The following is a 15760-nucleotide window of genomic DNA, read 5'->3' as shown; positions in this document are numbered from 1 at the left end:
TGAGACACTCTAGCAGGTTTCAGTCGACATTTTCCTTATTTTTTTTTTGCTTTGTAAACTTCATGTACTGTGTCTATCTCCCAAAAGGACTGTTCAGTGTTTCCTGTTACTTCCTGTCTAATTCTTCTTATATAATTCTTACTCTGTACTTCCTTTTCTTGTTCACCTCTTCAATCCTAAATGGCTACATATATAACTCTTGGGGCCCTCCTCAAATGATTCTTCTCCAGAATGTATTTCTTACTCTCCTGGGTTGAAAAGGTTCTCCCCTTCCTTAAAACATCACTAGAAGCTCCAGTGCTGCCCTTATACCCTTGCTCCTTTCCAGTTTGAATTTCAGTTCTATATTTATATGTACTATTCTTAACTTCATACTGCTAAGTTCAGATTCTCACCAATTCTCCTGTGAATTGCAACATCAACAAATACAATGCACAAAGATGAAATTCAGAATGGAATTTGTAAACCCTCTGCTGTCTCAAAGATTAAGAAATATAAGTCTAACAGAAATGTGCAATGCTACTCAGTTTCCCAAGCCTAAATTACTCATCTTGAACCTGAAATGTAACTACAATACAGAATCATCTTAAATCAGCTGAGCAAAGGTGCCAACCTGCAAGAATAAAATACCTTATTAATCTTTGGCTTTTTGAATTGTAAAATATCTTTGAACCTCGACTTTATTTGTGATATTATCTGGTTAGCAGTGTTGGCAGCTGTTCAAAGTTTATAGTACTACAGGTCATGAATATTAAATGCTACAACAAGTTGACTGGGAAGAAATCCAAATTCATTTGTAAGTGCATGACAAACAGCCCTACAGCTTCAATAAGGCTAAGAAATCCTGTGATCAGAATCAGGTATCTTGCATATATCTGCATTCTCACAAAATCAAATGTAAGGCTAAAAAAAGGAAAGAATCATATGAAAGTAGGAATAGTATTTGAAGTAGAGTAGTGCAGATGTGGATTTAGAGGGGAAAAAAAGCAAATGTAAATCTGTCATTTCTATGCAGTGCAATCCATAAGATGATCTCAACCAGAAAGAAAGTACAACCTAGCCTAGAAGCAAAAGGGATAGAGCCATAAGTGATAACATCTCATCAATGCCACCCCCTAAGCATCCAATCAAGTAAAACAACACATGTGGAGTCAATGTGCAAATACCTTCAGGGTATGCAATACTTTTGGTCATGCTTTTACATACAAAACTCAGCTATGCAGCAGTACTAGGATCCGAATCCTCTGTGTTTAGAGAGTGATGAGCTTAATTCATTTAACAGGATATAAACTCCAGCATGGGGTATCATATAAATGAGGTTGCCCTTTGGATCACTTGCTACAATGGTATGATCAATACAACTGGATGTAGAGTAAAGCTTAAGTAGTAACTTTGACCAAAGTTAATTTCATTAATCATGAACTACCTTTACAATCTAAATCACTTTCTTGGCATTAAAGAAAAAAACTACTAGGAAACAATGACTCATTTTTCAAAAAATAGTAATGCTTTCCATACACCAGTATCATCAGATAGTCTCCTCGTTTATATGTAATAGTCAGAGACAGAAAACATAATTTTATAATAATGTACTATAAGCAATTACAAAAAAACCAAAGTCCTCTTTAGAGATATTCTTGAAATATCATACTGAACGACTTTCATTTTTGTCCTCAATCTCAAGCTCTTATTAGAATTATTATGTTGACTTTGACTTCCTTCTTTTTAAACAAAATTTCCATCTGTGACTAAATAACTAATTAATGATTCTAACAAACGATGAGATGTTTCTACATTATAGCAGGTAACAGACATCATATAAGCATAGAAAATTGCTCCTGCGCCTGTAATGACTGACTGGGAAAGAAAAGTAGTGCTTTTGCTCATTTTATTACTCTATACTTTGTTGGGTCACAAGAGGCTTGTAAAAAAAGAAAAATTGTGGCCAGATAAAATCTAGTATTTATTTTTATGACTAGTTTAAGTGTATTTCAAGGTTCCCCCCCTTGGTTTTTGACCACATAAAACTAAGTGAAAGTAACTTAATGAATAGTAAAACCATCCTTTGCTGAGAAGGGAGATAGTTTATTTTTCTGATATTTGTCTTCCAATCTCACCTTTCAGAGCCCATTGACTAAATGAAAGCAAATAGTATGTCATCATTCCAGCATATACTTTTAAAATAAATCTTAATTATGAATTTCATAATTTACTATGTTCTATGTACCACATGTTGAAGAGCAGCCCAATGTAACATAAGAAACACATGAAACAGGATCCTAAAGATAACAAGTAAGAATAGCTTTAAGTAATTATTTTATACATCTATATATTTGAAGATTTTATTCTGAATGTTTCTTGACAAATCCTAGCTGCTGAAAAATTATAGTTTGTCAGTGTCTAACTATATTATTTCATAAATCATTATTTCTTTCAGCCAGCATTTGGTAAATAATTTAAATGTACTAACACATAAAACTTGGTATTTGGCATACATAAATATAAAATGTTCATTAAATACTAATCAAAATATCACCTATATGCCAAAAAAATAACTATCTCACATATTTTTGCCAAGAAAAATATACCTGTCAAATATCCTTTTCTGAATTACAAAGCTTTACACATAATATGGATCTGTGGATTATTTTTATCAGCCTTAAAATCAAAACTGGTTGAAACTGGTATTTCATAGACTTTTCTGGAATAAACAATTTTGTTTTAAATTTTAGTAATCAATATTAAAAAAAACACTGAGCATTTACAAAATAATTTCGACTTCTGTTTTAGAGAAATCTTTAACTAGGGCCGGGAGTGTGGCCTAGTGTTAACAGTGCTTGCCTAGTATACACGAAGCTCTGAGTTTGATTCCTTCTTTGGTACTACATCCCAAGGGGGAAGCGGTGGTGTGGCTCAAGTTGTAGAGCTCCAGCCTTGAGAATGCCCAAAGACAGTGGTCAGGTCCTGAGTTCAAGGACCAGAACTGGCAAAAATATAAAAAAGAAAAACCTTTAACTGTACCAAACAACAACCTGAATTTTCTTATTTCAAAATGCAGGTAGAGCTGGCAGTGTAGTCCAGTGAGAGTGCTTGCCTAGCATGCACAAAGCCCTGGGTTCGCTTCCTCAGTACACACATATAGAAAAAGCCAGAAGTCGTACTGTAGATCAAGTGGTAAAATGATAGCCTTGAGAAAGCTTTAGGAGAGTGCCTGAGTCCTGAATTCAAGCCCCAGGACTGTCAAAAAAAAATGCAGGTAAAGCTGAATACTGGTGGCTCAAGTCTATAATCCTAGTTATGCAGGAAGCTGATATTGGAGAAGCACAGTTGCAAACCAGTAGAGCTACACTCTAATTAAATAAAAAGTAAAAAGTAGTCAGTGGTGTGATGAGACAGGGAGGAGGGAGAAAGAGAGAGAGAGAAAAGTAAAATAATTGAGGGTAAAAGAGGAATAACCAAGCATGTCCTAGAGGTCAGCCCTTTTTATGCTTTAGCTATTTTTCTTTTCAGGCAGGGTGAAGCCTTTGGGCCAATGCCAGGCTAGGCCTCAATCCTCCCACCTCGACTACTGCCTAGCTGTAATACTACCCTGGAACACCACTTCCTGGCTAGTTAATAAGACAGGTTCTCAATACCCTTTGCTTTGTGGAGGAAAGAAAGCTATGAAAGACTTCAAACCCATCATTCCACTTCAAACTGGTATCATTCCAATCTCCACCTCCCAAGAAGCTGGGGATACAGGCATGAGCCACCATGCCCACCAAGAAATTATTCTTGTAAGATTTAAAAGACATTTCCAAACTCAAGGAAGTTCCTGCCTTCTTAGAGAATCTCCGAATTTAGGATAAAAATATATGTTTTAAGACACAATAAGGAACTTCTATAGCTTTCTTACAGAATCACCCTACATCCATGTTTACACATTGAGATTTCATGAAATTACGAAAGAAAATTTGTGCTTAACTCTGCAAATCTCTGCTTTATATGCTATCAAATCCCCATAGCTTTTAAGGCTACTCGAGCTTTTTGTTTGTTTGTTTGTTTTCCTTTGGCCTCAACTTTCTAAAATAATTATAATTCCCATCTTTTCAACTAATATGTATGAAATGACTTACAAACTGGGCATTCCACCTCACAGTTTATATAGTCACCAGAATTCCTCAAGTCTACCATTAACTATGTTATTTCCAGATGAAGAATCAGATCATATGTGTAGCCCCTAGTTACTCAATGTTTGAGAGCTCAGATTCCACTCCACATGATTTTTCTTTCTACTCTGACTTTATATCTGCTTTTTTATCTTCACACTTTCAGACTGTGATAAAAAGATCAGTCAACACTTATAAAATATGACTTCTACACCTAGTGATTCTACTATTTTTTTTAAATTTAATTTTATTGTCAAGGTGATGTACAGAAGGGTTACACTTACATACGTAAGGTAAGATAATGAGTACAATTCTTGTCAAACATTGTTTCTCCTATTTTTCTTCTACCTTCTCTCCCACCCAAGTTGTAAAGTATATTTCCAACATATTGTCATGTAAGTATCCCTTGTAAATATTGGAGATGCCAAAATAAACTTTATCCTCTCTTATACATTCATAAAAATCTATTGAGTGGTGTTCTTACTAAAGCTATCAGAGAGACTCTTCTCTCCAATTAACCACCAGAAAACCAGAAGTGGAGCTGGGGCTCAAGGGGTAGGACGGCAACCTTGAGCTGAAGAGCTCAGGGACAGCACCCAGGCCAAGAATTCAAGACCGATGAGGAGAGAGAGAGAGAGAGAGAGAGAGAGAGAGAGAGAGAGAGAGAGAGAGAGAGAGGGAGGGAGGGAGGGAGGGAGGGAGGGAGGGAGGGAGGGAGGGAGGGAGGGAGGGAGGGAGGGAGGGAGGGAGGGAGGGAGGCAGGCAGGGAGGGAGGGAGGGAGGGAGGGAGGCAGGCAGGCAGGGAGGGAGGGGGAGAAAGGGAGGAAGGGGGAGGGAGGGGGGAGGGAGGGAGGGAGAGAGGGAGGGAGACAGACAGGCAGACAGACAAAGACAGAGAGACAGAGACAGACAGACAGAGACAGAGGAAGGGAGACAGAGAGAAAGGAAGAGAGAAAGAGAGAGAGAGAGAGAAAGAAAGAAAGAAAGAAAGAAAGAAAGAAAGAAAGAAAGAAAGAAAGAAAGAGAGAGAGAAAGAGAGAGAGAGAAAGAAAGAAAGAAAGAAAGAAAAGAAGGAAAGAAGGAAAGAAAGAAGGAAAGAAGGAAAGAAAGAGAAAGAAGAACTAAGCTAAAATAGCAACGATCAAATGAAAGCTGTGGCTGCCCCTACTGCAGCCATTCCACTGCTTGGTCTCTAATCATTGCCAAACTCTGGGTAAGTATCTATTTAGAAGCATCTCAGTCCTTTCCCATGATGCCAAGGGGGCATTCTCAGTCAAAGAAGTATCCGTGCTTTTTTCTTCTCTCTGAACTTTGGTGTTGAAGGCTAGCACTCTACCATTTGAGCTACAGCTTTACTTACAACATTATAGTGGATCCTTTCTTTCCTACTCAGTCTGGCAGGTGGCTGCAAGCAGTGATCCTCAGATCTCAACCTTTGGCATTGCTAGGATTATAGCTGTGAAGTACTGGTGCAATCCTTCATTCTTCTTTTATTCCTTCCTTCTTTTCTTTCTTTTCACTTCTAATTTTTTTCTTAAACATGTTACATGAGTAAAGGTTGACCAATAAAATACAGGATGGTCGGATAAATAATTTCCCATAAATAATTTTATAAGCATGACCCTATTATTGTCTAGAAGACTTTTACAGTAGCTCTATACTGTAAACAATTCTTCCTTTGAAAGTATGTTTGGAGAACTGAAAATTTCCCAGAAGAGAAATTTAAAAGTCCTAAAAACATATCTTGAATTAATACATCAAAATAACAAGATGGTAAAATGAAATTCTGTGTAAGAAACCACAATGCTTCCTAGGCTATCACTCATGGATATAAAAGCTACTGAGTCTGCTTTCTCTAACAGAATGCAGCTTACATTAAAACAAGGACCATGGATAACATTTATTCAATTTAAATTTCCAGTAAAACAATAAAGTTTGTTATTGTTCATGACATCATTTCAAGAAAAAACAATTTGTCTCTCTAAATTTCCTTGAAAGAATTAAACTTGATTTGAAATTAAGAGCTTGACTTTCAAACCATATGTTGTTTTCAAGCATCAAACTCTACTCAAAGTTTTTTTTAAGTCTTGATATTTAATTGTCATTACAAAAGAGCTTCATTAAGCCCTTAATACTTGAGTGTTAAGTGAAAAGGTTATACTTCCCACAGAGCAACAGCACAACAGTGATTAGCCTGCTAGCTAAGTGAAAAAAAAATGTTAAGTAAAAAAGTGATTTTGATTATATTTTTCTTGCATTTCATTTTTTAAGTGAAATCAGGATCCAACAAGAAAATACAATCAAAACTCGGAAAAACTGATGACTTAGTCATAGCAAGTGTCCAAAACTATAATCCCTCACTGATGGATGTGGCAATATGCACCTACAGTCCTAGCTATTCAGGAGGCTGAGACAGGAAGAATCAGTTAACATATATTTACACATATATACATATATACTTACCTATGTGTGTGTGTGTGTGTGTGTGTGGTAGATCTGTCTGGGAGAACAGCTTATCTAGCTCCCATTTCTCATGAAAGACAGCCAGTAGCCTTATCAGAAATCTGAGAATAATGTTCACCTGTCAATCAGCTGAGTGTGTAGTCAGCAAAGGATCCCAGACTCTGAGGCCACTTCCTGAATTACCCCCGTCATGCCGCCTCCTTCGGACAGCGAGATGATCCCCTGGCTCTGAGATTACTTCCACATCCACTGTGGTCACATCTCCTGAACTTTTGCTATATAATCCCTCCCAACCACAAATTCTTCCCTCTTCTCTCTTCTTCAATCTTCCTCCCTCTTTTAATTTTCTTTCTCTGCATGTCTCCATCTTGTATGGGTCAGCATTTTGCTTTCCACTAATAAACTCCTTTCTGCCTAAACCAAGTGGCAGTCTCCTTTCACCAAACCAAAAGTGAGTTTTTCCTAAAGAAGCTGGGAAGACGGGAGGAAAAGCAGAGTTTCTGAAGATGCACATGTCGCCCTGATGCTGCCTCTGACGACTCTAACAGGAAACTGCACATTCTCTTTGAAATGTTTCTGGGGCCTTGAGACAGAATCAAAGTTGCTAAAAGAAACAGGCAAATATTAAGGTGTGTCGCAAAGGTCTTAATTAGCCTCAGGAGGGAAAAAATTTAACAATAATCACTGTTTGTTTTGACTCTTCTATTCTTACACTCTACAACAAGGAAAAGGTAATGATGTCATGGCTGAAGAATTTGACTTCCTAGTGCACTAGCAGAGAAAGGCTGCTTTCCCAACTCAGGAAAGATCAATATTAACAAATGACAGAGGACTTCCCTGCTCCAGAGTCTAGCATCTAATTCTGTTATCAGCTGTGTTATTTTTATAAATATACATTATGAGCAGTTTATTGGATTATAGGGAACTTGGCAGAAAGAATCAATGAATTAAAAACAATACATGCAGATGTGTCTGAAGGGCAAAATTATTCTTCTGCTACCTTTGAAATCATGAAAATAACAAACCTGAGGAATAAAGCCAGCAGTGACTGAAACCCTGCTTAGTAGAGAAAGGTCCAAAGGACAATTTCTACTTACCAGATCAAAAAGGAATTTATTCTTAAATTCTGCTTGAAGAGGAACAAATTTGCTTTATAAAAGGGTGGCAAAGAACCAAGCAAGTAGCTTATGTGGTAAGCCAATGCTGGGGAGGAAATAATCACTTACTTTGTAAATGGCAGGTAAGATCTGTCTCATTTTCAGCCTGTGAAAGACAAAGACATCATAGACAGCAGAAACTGCAAGAACAGTTACTCCTTGTTCCTTCCACAACATGCTGCACGCTGCACACAGTCCTGTCCCCAGGAACCAGCCCCAAGTCCTGGCTGAGTAGCCTCTTGTAGAACAGTGTTTGATGTAGCAAAGCAAGGAGAGGAGAAAGAAGAGACTGGCCCCAACATCGGCCCTTCCCACGATTCCTGCCACTGCCTCTGTGTGAATGGGATGAGAGGCGAACATCAAGCCAGCCATGAACGTCCAGTATCCATCACCGAGGAGGATCTTGGAGAAGCTCGTGAAGAGACCTGTGACTGCAGCATGCAACAGGATGTTGACCACGTGGTAGCTCCATGGGTTCAGCCCTCCAATGGCATGGTTCAGTCGGAAGGAAAGAGTACAAAGTGGCCGGTAGGACTTGTGGCTGCCACTGTGGGTTAGAAGGGTCCCCCAAAAATCATTGTAGAATATGTGTGTCCATGGAGTTTCTGGGAGAAGGTCCTGATTAGTCTTGATAGCGCGGCTAAAAAACAAAATATTTAGAAAAGAAAAAAAAAATGTAAAAAAGAAAAAACTGAACAGAAAAAAGAAGAGAAAGACAAATTGTAATATATTCTGAAGTACTGCCTTCCTCAGAAACTAAGCTCTGTGTGATGCTATTCCATCATCATAAAGATGGAATAGCATTTCAGATTTTGCTTGCTAATGTCATAGCTAGGGTTGTTGGAATTCAGTTGCCTTTGAGCACAATGCTTAAGGTTTTTAGCAGTGATTTCAGCCTCAGTGAGGCACTTGTCAAAAACCATAAAAGTCATGTGATAATCTGCCCCAAAATGCACATCCCAGGCTCTTGGTGTGAGCCCTTTGAGCATATTAAGATAGCTCAAGATATTGTGCTCTAGGGTATCCAGCTACAGATTCAGAAATGGCCCAGTACCAGAAATTAATATTAGATAGAATATCAGGAATCTGACTTCATTTACCCAAACTACATAGTAATTGTGGTACAGATAAGTTCTAAAAGTAGTTCTTAGGAAACACCAGAGAGTCTGCACATCTAATAGACTCTCAACTGATTCTGATGGTCTTTACAGCACACACAGTAGGAAGGCCCTGGAGAACTGGAGAGAGTAGGAAAAATGGCTCATCACCAACCCAGTGTTCTGTTCTTTCTTTACTCATAGTTCAGCCTGTCCCACTTCTGAGCTCTCCTAAGAGTCATTATGGCACTTCCTTGACTGCTGATTTTACAACTAGTAGTTCCAGTGTGCATTCCTAATATTTCTGAACAAACATAACAAGGGAGCTGCTGTTGTTAAGTACTTCTTACTAGTTACTCATTTAAATTTTGTAGCAACTTTGATGAGATAGATAACATTATCTGTATCTCTCTGGTGAAGAAATTATACCTGAGAAAAATCAGTGGATTTATTCAGGGATAGGCCCTGAGTTCAATCCCTAGGACTAGCACCCACCCAAAAAAAATCAGACTGATCAGTAGATGATGATCAAACATCATGCTAGTCCCATATATATATATATATATACATATATATATACACATACATACATATATATAATCTACAATTGAAAATGAGTTGACTCTTCTAGATGGTCATTACAAAGGCAGAGGGTTTGTTACAATGCTATTTGGAAAAATACTCATTAGAGACAATTCATAGTTCTCCAATATGTAGATTGCCTCTTTAATCACATTTATATAATTTCAATTTTTAGCTGGACAAAGAGTCATCTGATGTAATTTATCTAATGCTAAACATGGTCATGCACTTAATTTTTGGCTCCTATGTTCAAAAAGTGTCCTTAAAAGAGAAAGCTTAGGTTTCATAGTCTCTACTCCTCTATTTCCTCACTGCTGTGTAGCATATATGCCGTAGGTGAGTGCCAAGAGCATGATGCCTCATAAAACATCCTCAGGGAAAGAATTATGCACAGCACAGCAGAATAAACTAAGCCAGATTCATCCTAGAACATACCAGCCCTGGACCAATGATTTCTTATTTCTTAATGATGAGAAAGAAATTCCTGTCTTTTTTCCCCAACTGACACTGTATTCAGGAAGAGCAGATGAAAGTAGACATAAGCACAAATTTTAGTAATAGAAGACTAATTCTACCACAGCAGTTTGATTTTTCCATTCTGATTTTTCAAGGCTCCCTGTATTGACTGTGTATTCAATGAATTTCCATATAAATTGGCTTTTAAAATATTAGAAACAGATGTTTTTTTGCTAGATCCATTGAATTAAAATACCTTGCTATGACATTCATCAGGAATCTAACCTAGAAGTAATTGCTTAAGTCTTGATGGGCTATAATTAAAATTAAAAGAGATATGAAAAACTGACAAACTGTCAAGCCATGTTGTCAGAGGGAGATGATTTCAAATACTTCAGAATGAAAATCCTACTAGCTTCTACTAGACATTAGCCTAGATACTGAAGTGACTTTCTAATATCAATATCAAACACTTGATTGAAAATCTGAAGGTAGTGGAGACTATAATGCTTTGCTTATTCAGTGAGGAAGGCTTGGAGGTTCATTTTCTTTAGCATATAATTTCATCCTTCCAGTGGACCAACCACAAAAGATGGAAGAGCTATCAGCCCTAATTTAATTTTTCTTTTTTTTTTTTTTTTTGGCCCCTTTCTCTTTCTGACCCCGCTCGCTCCGGCCCCGCTCGCTCCCGCCCCGCTCGCTCCGGCCCGGCTAGGCCCTCTTTCTAGCTTAGGCCCCGCTCGCTCCGGCCCGCTCGTTCTGGCCCCGCTTGCTTCCGCCTGGCTCGCTCCAGCTTGCTCTGCTCGCTCCGGCCTGGCCCTGCTCCTGGCTTGCTCTGGCCCCGCTTGCTCTGGCCCCGCTCGCTCCGGCCTCACTGGCTCTGGCTCGGCTAGCTCCGGCACGCTCCGGTCCTGCTCGCTCCGGCCCTGCTCGCTCCGGCCACCACTCGGTTGGGCTCTGTTCACTTCCGCTCAGCTCGCTTCTTTCGCTCTCTGTCACCGTCGCAGTCTTGTCTCTGCCACTTTTCCGGTTTGGTTGTGTCTCGTCTCTGCCACTTCCGGCTTGGTTGTGTATGTGGGATACCGAGGAATCGAACCCGGGTCTTTGTGCATGCTAGGCAAGTACTTTAACCGCTAGGCCAAACTCCCGGGCCCCCTAATTTATTTTTTCTATGTACTCTTTGTTCACTCCCATAACCAAATCTATAAAGGTTTTATAAGGGGAAAAAGTCAACCTTAAAAGTCTTTTCAATGATGTTGAAGTTTCCTAATCAGAACAATAAACCTAGTCACCTGCAAGCACTATATTAATGTATTGCATCAAACTCTATCATAAGGAGCATTTGAAGATTTCCAAACAAAGAGCACAATTAATAAATTTCACAATATCTTTGTGAGAACAAAATGTCAAAGCAAAGCCATAAATATATACTGCAGAACAAAATTAAAAGCCAAGAATGTTAATAAAATGTTCATAAAAGAAAACTGCACAGGGCTGGGAGTTGGGCCTAGTGGTAGAGTGCTTGTCTAGCATGCACAAGACCCAGGTTCAATTCCTTGGTACCACATACATAGAAAAAAGCCAGATGTGGTGCTGTGGCTTAAGTGACAGAGCTCTAGCCTTGAGAAAGCCCAAGAACAGTGCTCAGGCCCTGATTTCAAGGCCAAGAAATGGCCAAAAACAAAAAAGAAAGAAAGAAAAAAAAAAAACTGGAAGAACAAAGGAACACACCTCAATTACATGTAAAAGATACTCTTATAGGGGAGGAGGGAGGAATTTTTCTTGACAAAATTCTCTAGTAGGTGTTATCAGCCTAGGCACATTTTTCCCCTTATCCACTGAATATTATGGCAAAGGAATACAGAACAATACTGAATTGCACTGGGGCTTACCATATAATATACGTCATGCCACATATGCCAGTCAGTGATAAGCGTCGCATTATAACACCATTCAACATCGAATTAAGGAAGATACAACTGAGTGATCTTCAGGCTAGATGAGAATAAAGGTAGTCATTCCACACTGCACATAATAGATTCTGACCCATTTGCCTAGTTTTCTATGAGTCCAAAAATGGAAATACCACTGTTTTTTTTCACAGTAATGAAACACCTTAATGGAAAACAAAATTTCATATAATTTCAAGGGTTTCTTCTGTGAGTCATTGTTGAAAACTCAGAAGGACATGAAGGAAGTAGAAAATTTTCCACCTTGGGGAAGGAGAAGAAAAAAATCAGAACTGCAGATGCGAGAAAAGAAACAGTTGTAGGCAGCATTCCCTATAGAACACCGGACTGAGAGATTTTTTTCCTTTGAAGCAAAAAAGATAGTCTCTCAAATCTACTTAGAGATCTTAACCTGTTTCCAGTTCTGTTCATTTGTGGCTCTTTATGTTTCAGTCCTAAGATTCCTTTTTTCCCTTTCGGAAATGTTGGCAAAGGCCAGCACTGTTGTAAAACTGATGAATGATGTGACCTGCCGTAGAAACTGTTCTTATATGTGTGTTCTTACTGATAGATTGTTTTCTGTCCACCAACCTTTGCAGTCATAAGCACCCGTATAAATGATAACCTTTAGTCCTTCAGAGTGGGAATGATGCTAGACGCTTTAAACATCCCCGACATGCTTTCAATCGTTCAACTTAAATTATAAGTACAGACTATGAAAAAACAAAAAAGGGAAAAATAATAATACAATTGGTTGATATCTGAGGTAAAAGAATGGCCTTTTTCAATCAGTTACACACAAGTTCCACCCAAACATATCCATCTGAGTTACAAGGCGGCTGGTGCAATATAAAGTTTCAGTCATCGATTCTGAAGCTTCCTGGCTACATGAGATGGTAGGAACACAGAATTCCCTCACTCCTTGTACCTCTTATATCCTCATCTGTAAAATAAAATGAACTAAAGCTGGGCACTGCTGGCTTGTACCTACATTCCTAGTGACTTGGAAACCGGAGACTGGAGCATAGGATTTCTGTGCCAACCCAGGTAGAATGGCGCAGACCTTCCTAAGGTTCGGAAGCTCTATTTTATTACTGAGAAGCTGGGCATCCCAACTGTGGTATCCCAAATGATAGGGAGATGACTACCCGGAGCTATACCTGAGCAGGAGGTTCTATCTAAAAAAGAAGCAGTGGGGAGAAGGGCAGGGAAGAGCTGGAGACGTGGCTTAGCAATAGGGATCTTGCTGCATGAGCACCAAGCCCCAAATCCAAATTCTAGTATCACCAAATTTCTTTTAAAAAGATAATTGTACTTAATTTGAAAGATCACTATGAGGAGTAGGTAATTGTGTGCATGCCAGTATCTAGGTCTGATAAGCTGTTGTTATTATAACCAGCAAGGACGTCACTGCCTTGTAAGCAAAGCTAGCCAGATGAGACAAAGTGTTGCTCACATTACAACATTTAAACGTACAGCTTTCAGAATCTATCAGGGTCAACAGTACTTCATTTAAAATTCATTTAAGCTCTAATGGCACTTTCTGAACAAAGTAATAAACATTTAGGAAATGATCCTTTGTTCTGTAACACAGTGTTCTTCTCAGCCCCCTCTCTTTTTGACATCTATCCAATTCTTCCTGGCTAGGATCGCTCTTATTTTTCCTCACACATATGGATGCTAGTTTCATTTTCTGTACCCTGACCTTCTTCCTCACTACTGTATCCACTCCTGGGGTCATCAGCTCTAACAGCTGCAGCTCAATAGATCCCTTCTCTATCCATACCTCTAGCATGCTATTGATAAGACTGCCCAGTTGGTATCCATATCTACATGAGAGTAAAAAGTAATGGAATTCTGTATTTCCTACCAATGTCAAGTGGTTTGCCTTTAGATTCTCTGGAGCTATACTGCTTTACCAGCTGTTTGTTGGTTGTAACAACCCTTTTCACTAACTATTCTCTTAAAGACCAAATGAGGTAATGTTAATTTAACATAAAAGGGGCACTTGTTTTTGGAGATGTTTCTTCTGACATCTATCCCTGGCCACACAACTGGCTTAGTCTAACCCCCAGCCAATCAGAGTCATGATGAACCAAAATGCTACTCAGGAAGGGCACCTTCTTTTGGGAAGGAGAGGAAATTCTAGGGCCTGTAGAGGATTTCCTGAAGACAAGAGCTACTTGGGAGTGAGGACAAACATAACAAAATGCTACACTTGATGCAGTCATATATGAACCTCCACTATGCAGATAAATGCCATTTTGTTATGAACTAGTCATAACAAATGCAATCCCTATGTGTGCAACCAAGAGAACTAAAAAAAATCACATTATGCAATTACCATAAAACCTAACTAGTTTGATCTTTAAATACCTCAGGTTAAAAAAATCTAAATCCAGACTATTTTTCCCACAAACCATCCCCCAATTATTCATTCTCCAATTAAACATCATAACTATATTATCATCAAAATCAAAGTTTGCATGAGGGTTTCTTCTATAATGATATTGTTTATAGATATTTTTAAAGCTTTTCAGGACATTAAAATGTTTTATTTTAAGATTTCCTTGAATCTATCTTCCTTCCTCTCCTTACCATCCTTACCCAAGCTTTCATTATTTCCTGCATGTACTGCTTAGTATGTTTACTAATGGCCTCATCATTTTTCACCTTCCTTCATTAGGTGATGGGTTCCCTCAGGAAAGGACTTATGTATTTTCTGCCAGAGTCCAATGCATCTTAGGCATTATTAAAGTGAATTCAATAGCCATGCCTGCCTGCTTTGGTTCCCACTTTGATCCATTAGCATACTATGGAGAGGAAAAGTTCCTAAAATATAACTCTTAAGTGCACTATTACATACTCTTGTGCACACATATGCACACACAGACACTATACACACATCAAACTACACACCTATCATACCCTATTTCTTTTCAGAATAAACATCTTGTTGATCCACCATTCACTTTGTAACTTCAAGGTCAATCTTTCATTATTTCTTCTTAGACAATGACCAAACTTCCTAGGCTCTGTCTTGGAACTCAAACCTGGGTTACTGTGATTGCTATCCTTCAATCATCAATCACCAATTTCTAAATATGATTTGATAACTTCTTACTTTTGCTCACTTACAGACTATTTCCAGAATCTTTGCTAGTTTCTATTGCAGAATAAATTTTCTTTTTGATTTTGAGTATGGATATAGTCCCATTAATAAAACTGACTGTACTATAAATACCAGGGCCCTCAAGTAGGCTGATAGTAAGAGATATTTTAGAAGGAATAGGAGATAATGTAGGCTTTGAAAGTACCACGCTGGTCTTCTTAATATTCCTTCTTCCACACTCTATTAAGAATCACTGCTTAATAAAATTGATTGATTCTGTTAAAAAAAGTATTCAGTCACTAATTTATTCATTCATTCACTAATGGGCCAAGCACTGAGACAGACATTGCAAACAGAATTGTGAATAGATTCATAATTTTGAGAAACACTCATCTTCATAGAAGAGGGAAATAAGAATACAAGGAATTTCCTACAATATGAAAAGGACTGTTGTAGCACAAGTATTACCTGTTATGGGAGAACATTAAAAAAACAAAGCAAAACAAAAATTTCACATCTTACCGGATCAACACATCCTACAGGAAAACAATCTCCATACATGCAAGATCGAAAAAGCATTACAGAAGTTGTGGATATTTATTTTTCTTCAGCCCCACAAATATTTTCAAAGATCACGGGACAAGAGAAAATGTGGTAAGTTTGGAAATGTGATATGTTTGTCATGACACTAAAAGATTGGAAGAGCAGAAGGAACTCCTATTACTCTACTATTATTTTGAGGAATTTGGTGGACATGAATCTTCCTGGTGATCTTCAGATATGACTCAATTATTAT

At 38.3% G+C, this 15760-nt stretch overlaps 1 protein-coding gene across 1 annotated transcript in view; it reads right to left on the bottom strand.

The window, feature by feature from the left end:
- Tmtc2 (transmembrane O-mannosyltransferase targeting cadherins 2) overlaps positions 1–15760 on the bottom strand; it is a 336278-nt gene that overhangs the window by 181960 nt on the left and 138558 nt on the right. Inside the window, exon 2 of the mRNA XM_090328335.1 lies at positions 7838–8408. Coding sequence (XP_090184461.1) covers positions 7838–8408 — 571 coding nt within the window. The remainder of the gene's footprint in view (positions 1–7837; positions 8409–15760) is intronic.

This window comes from Megascapheus bottae, chromosome 2 (assembly GCF_031878675.1).
Source record: "Megascapheus bottae isolate mThoBot1 chromosome 2, mThoBot2.hap1, whole genome shotgun sequence".
NCBI lineage: Eukaryota > Metazoa > Chordata > Mammalia > Rodentia > Geomyidae > Megascapheus > Megascapheus bottae.
This window is presented reverse-complemented; position numbering and strand designations above follow the sequence as displayed.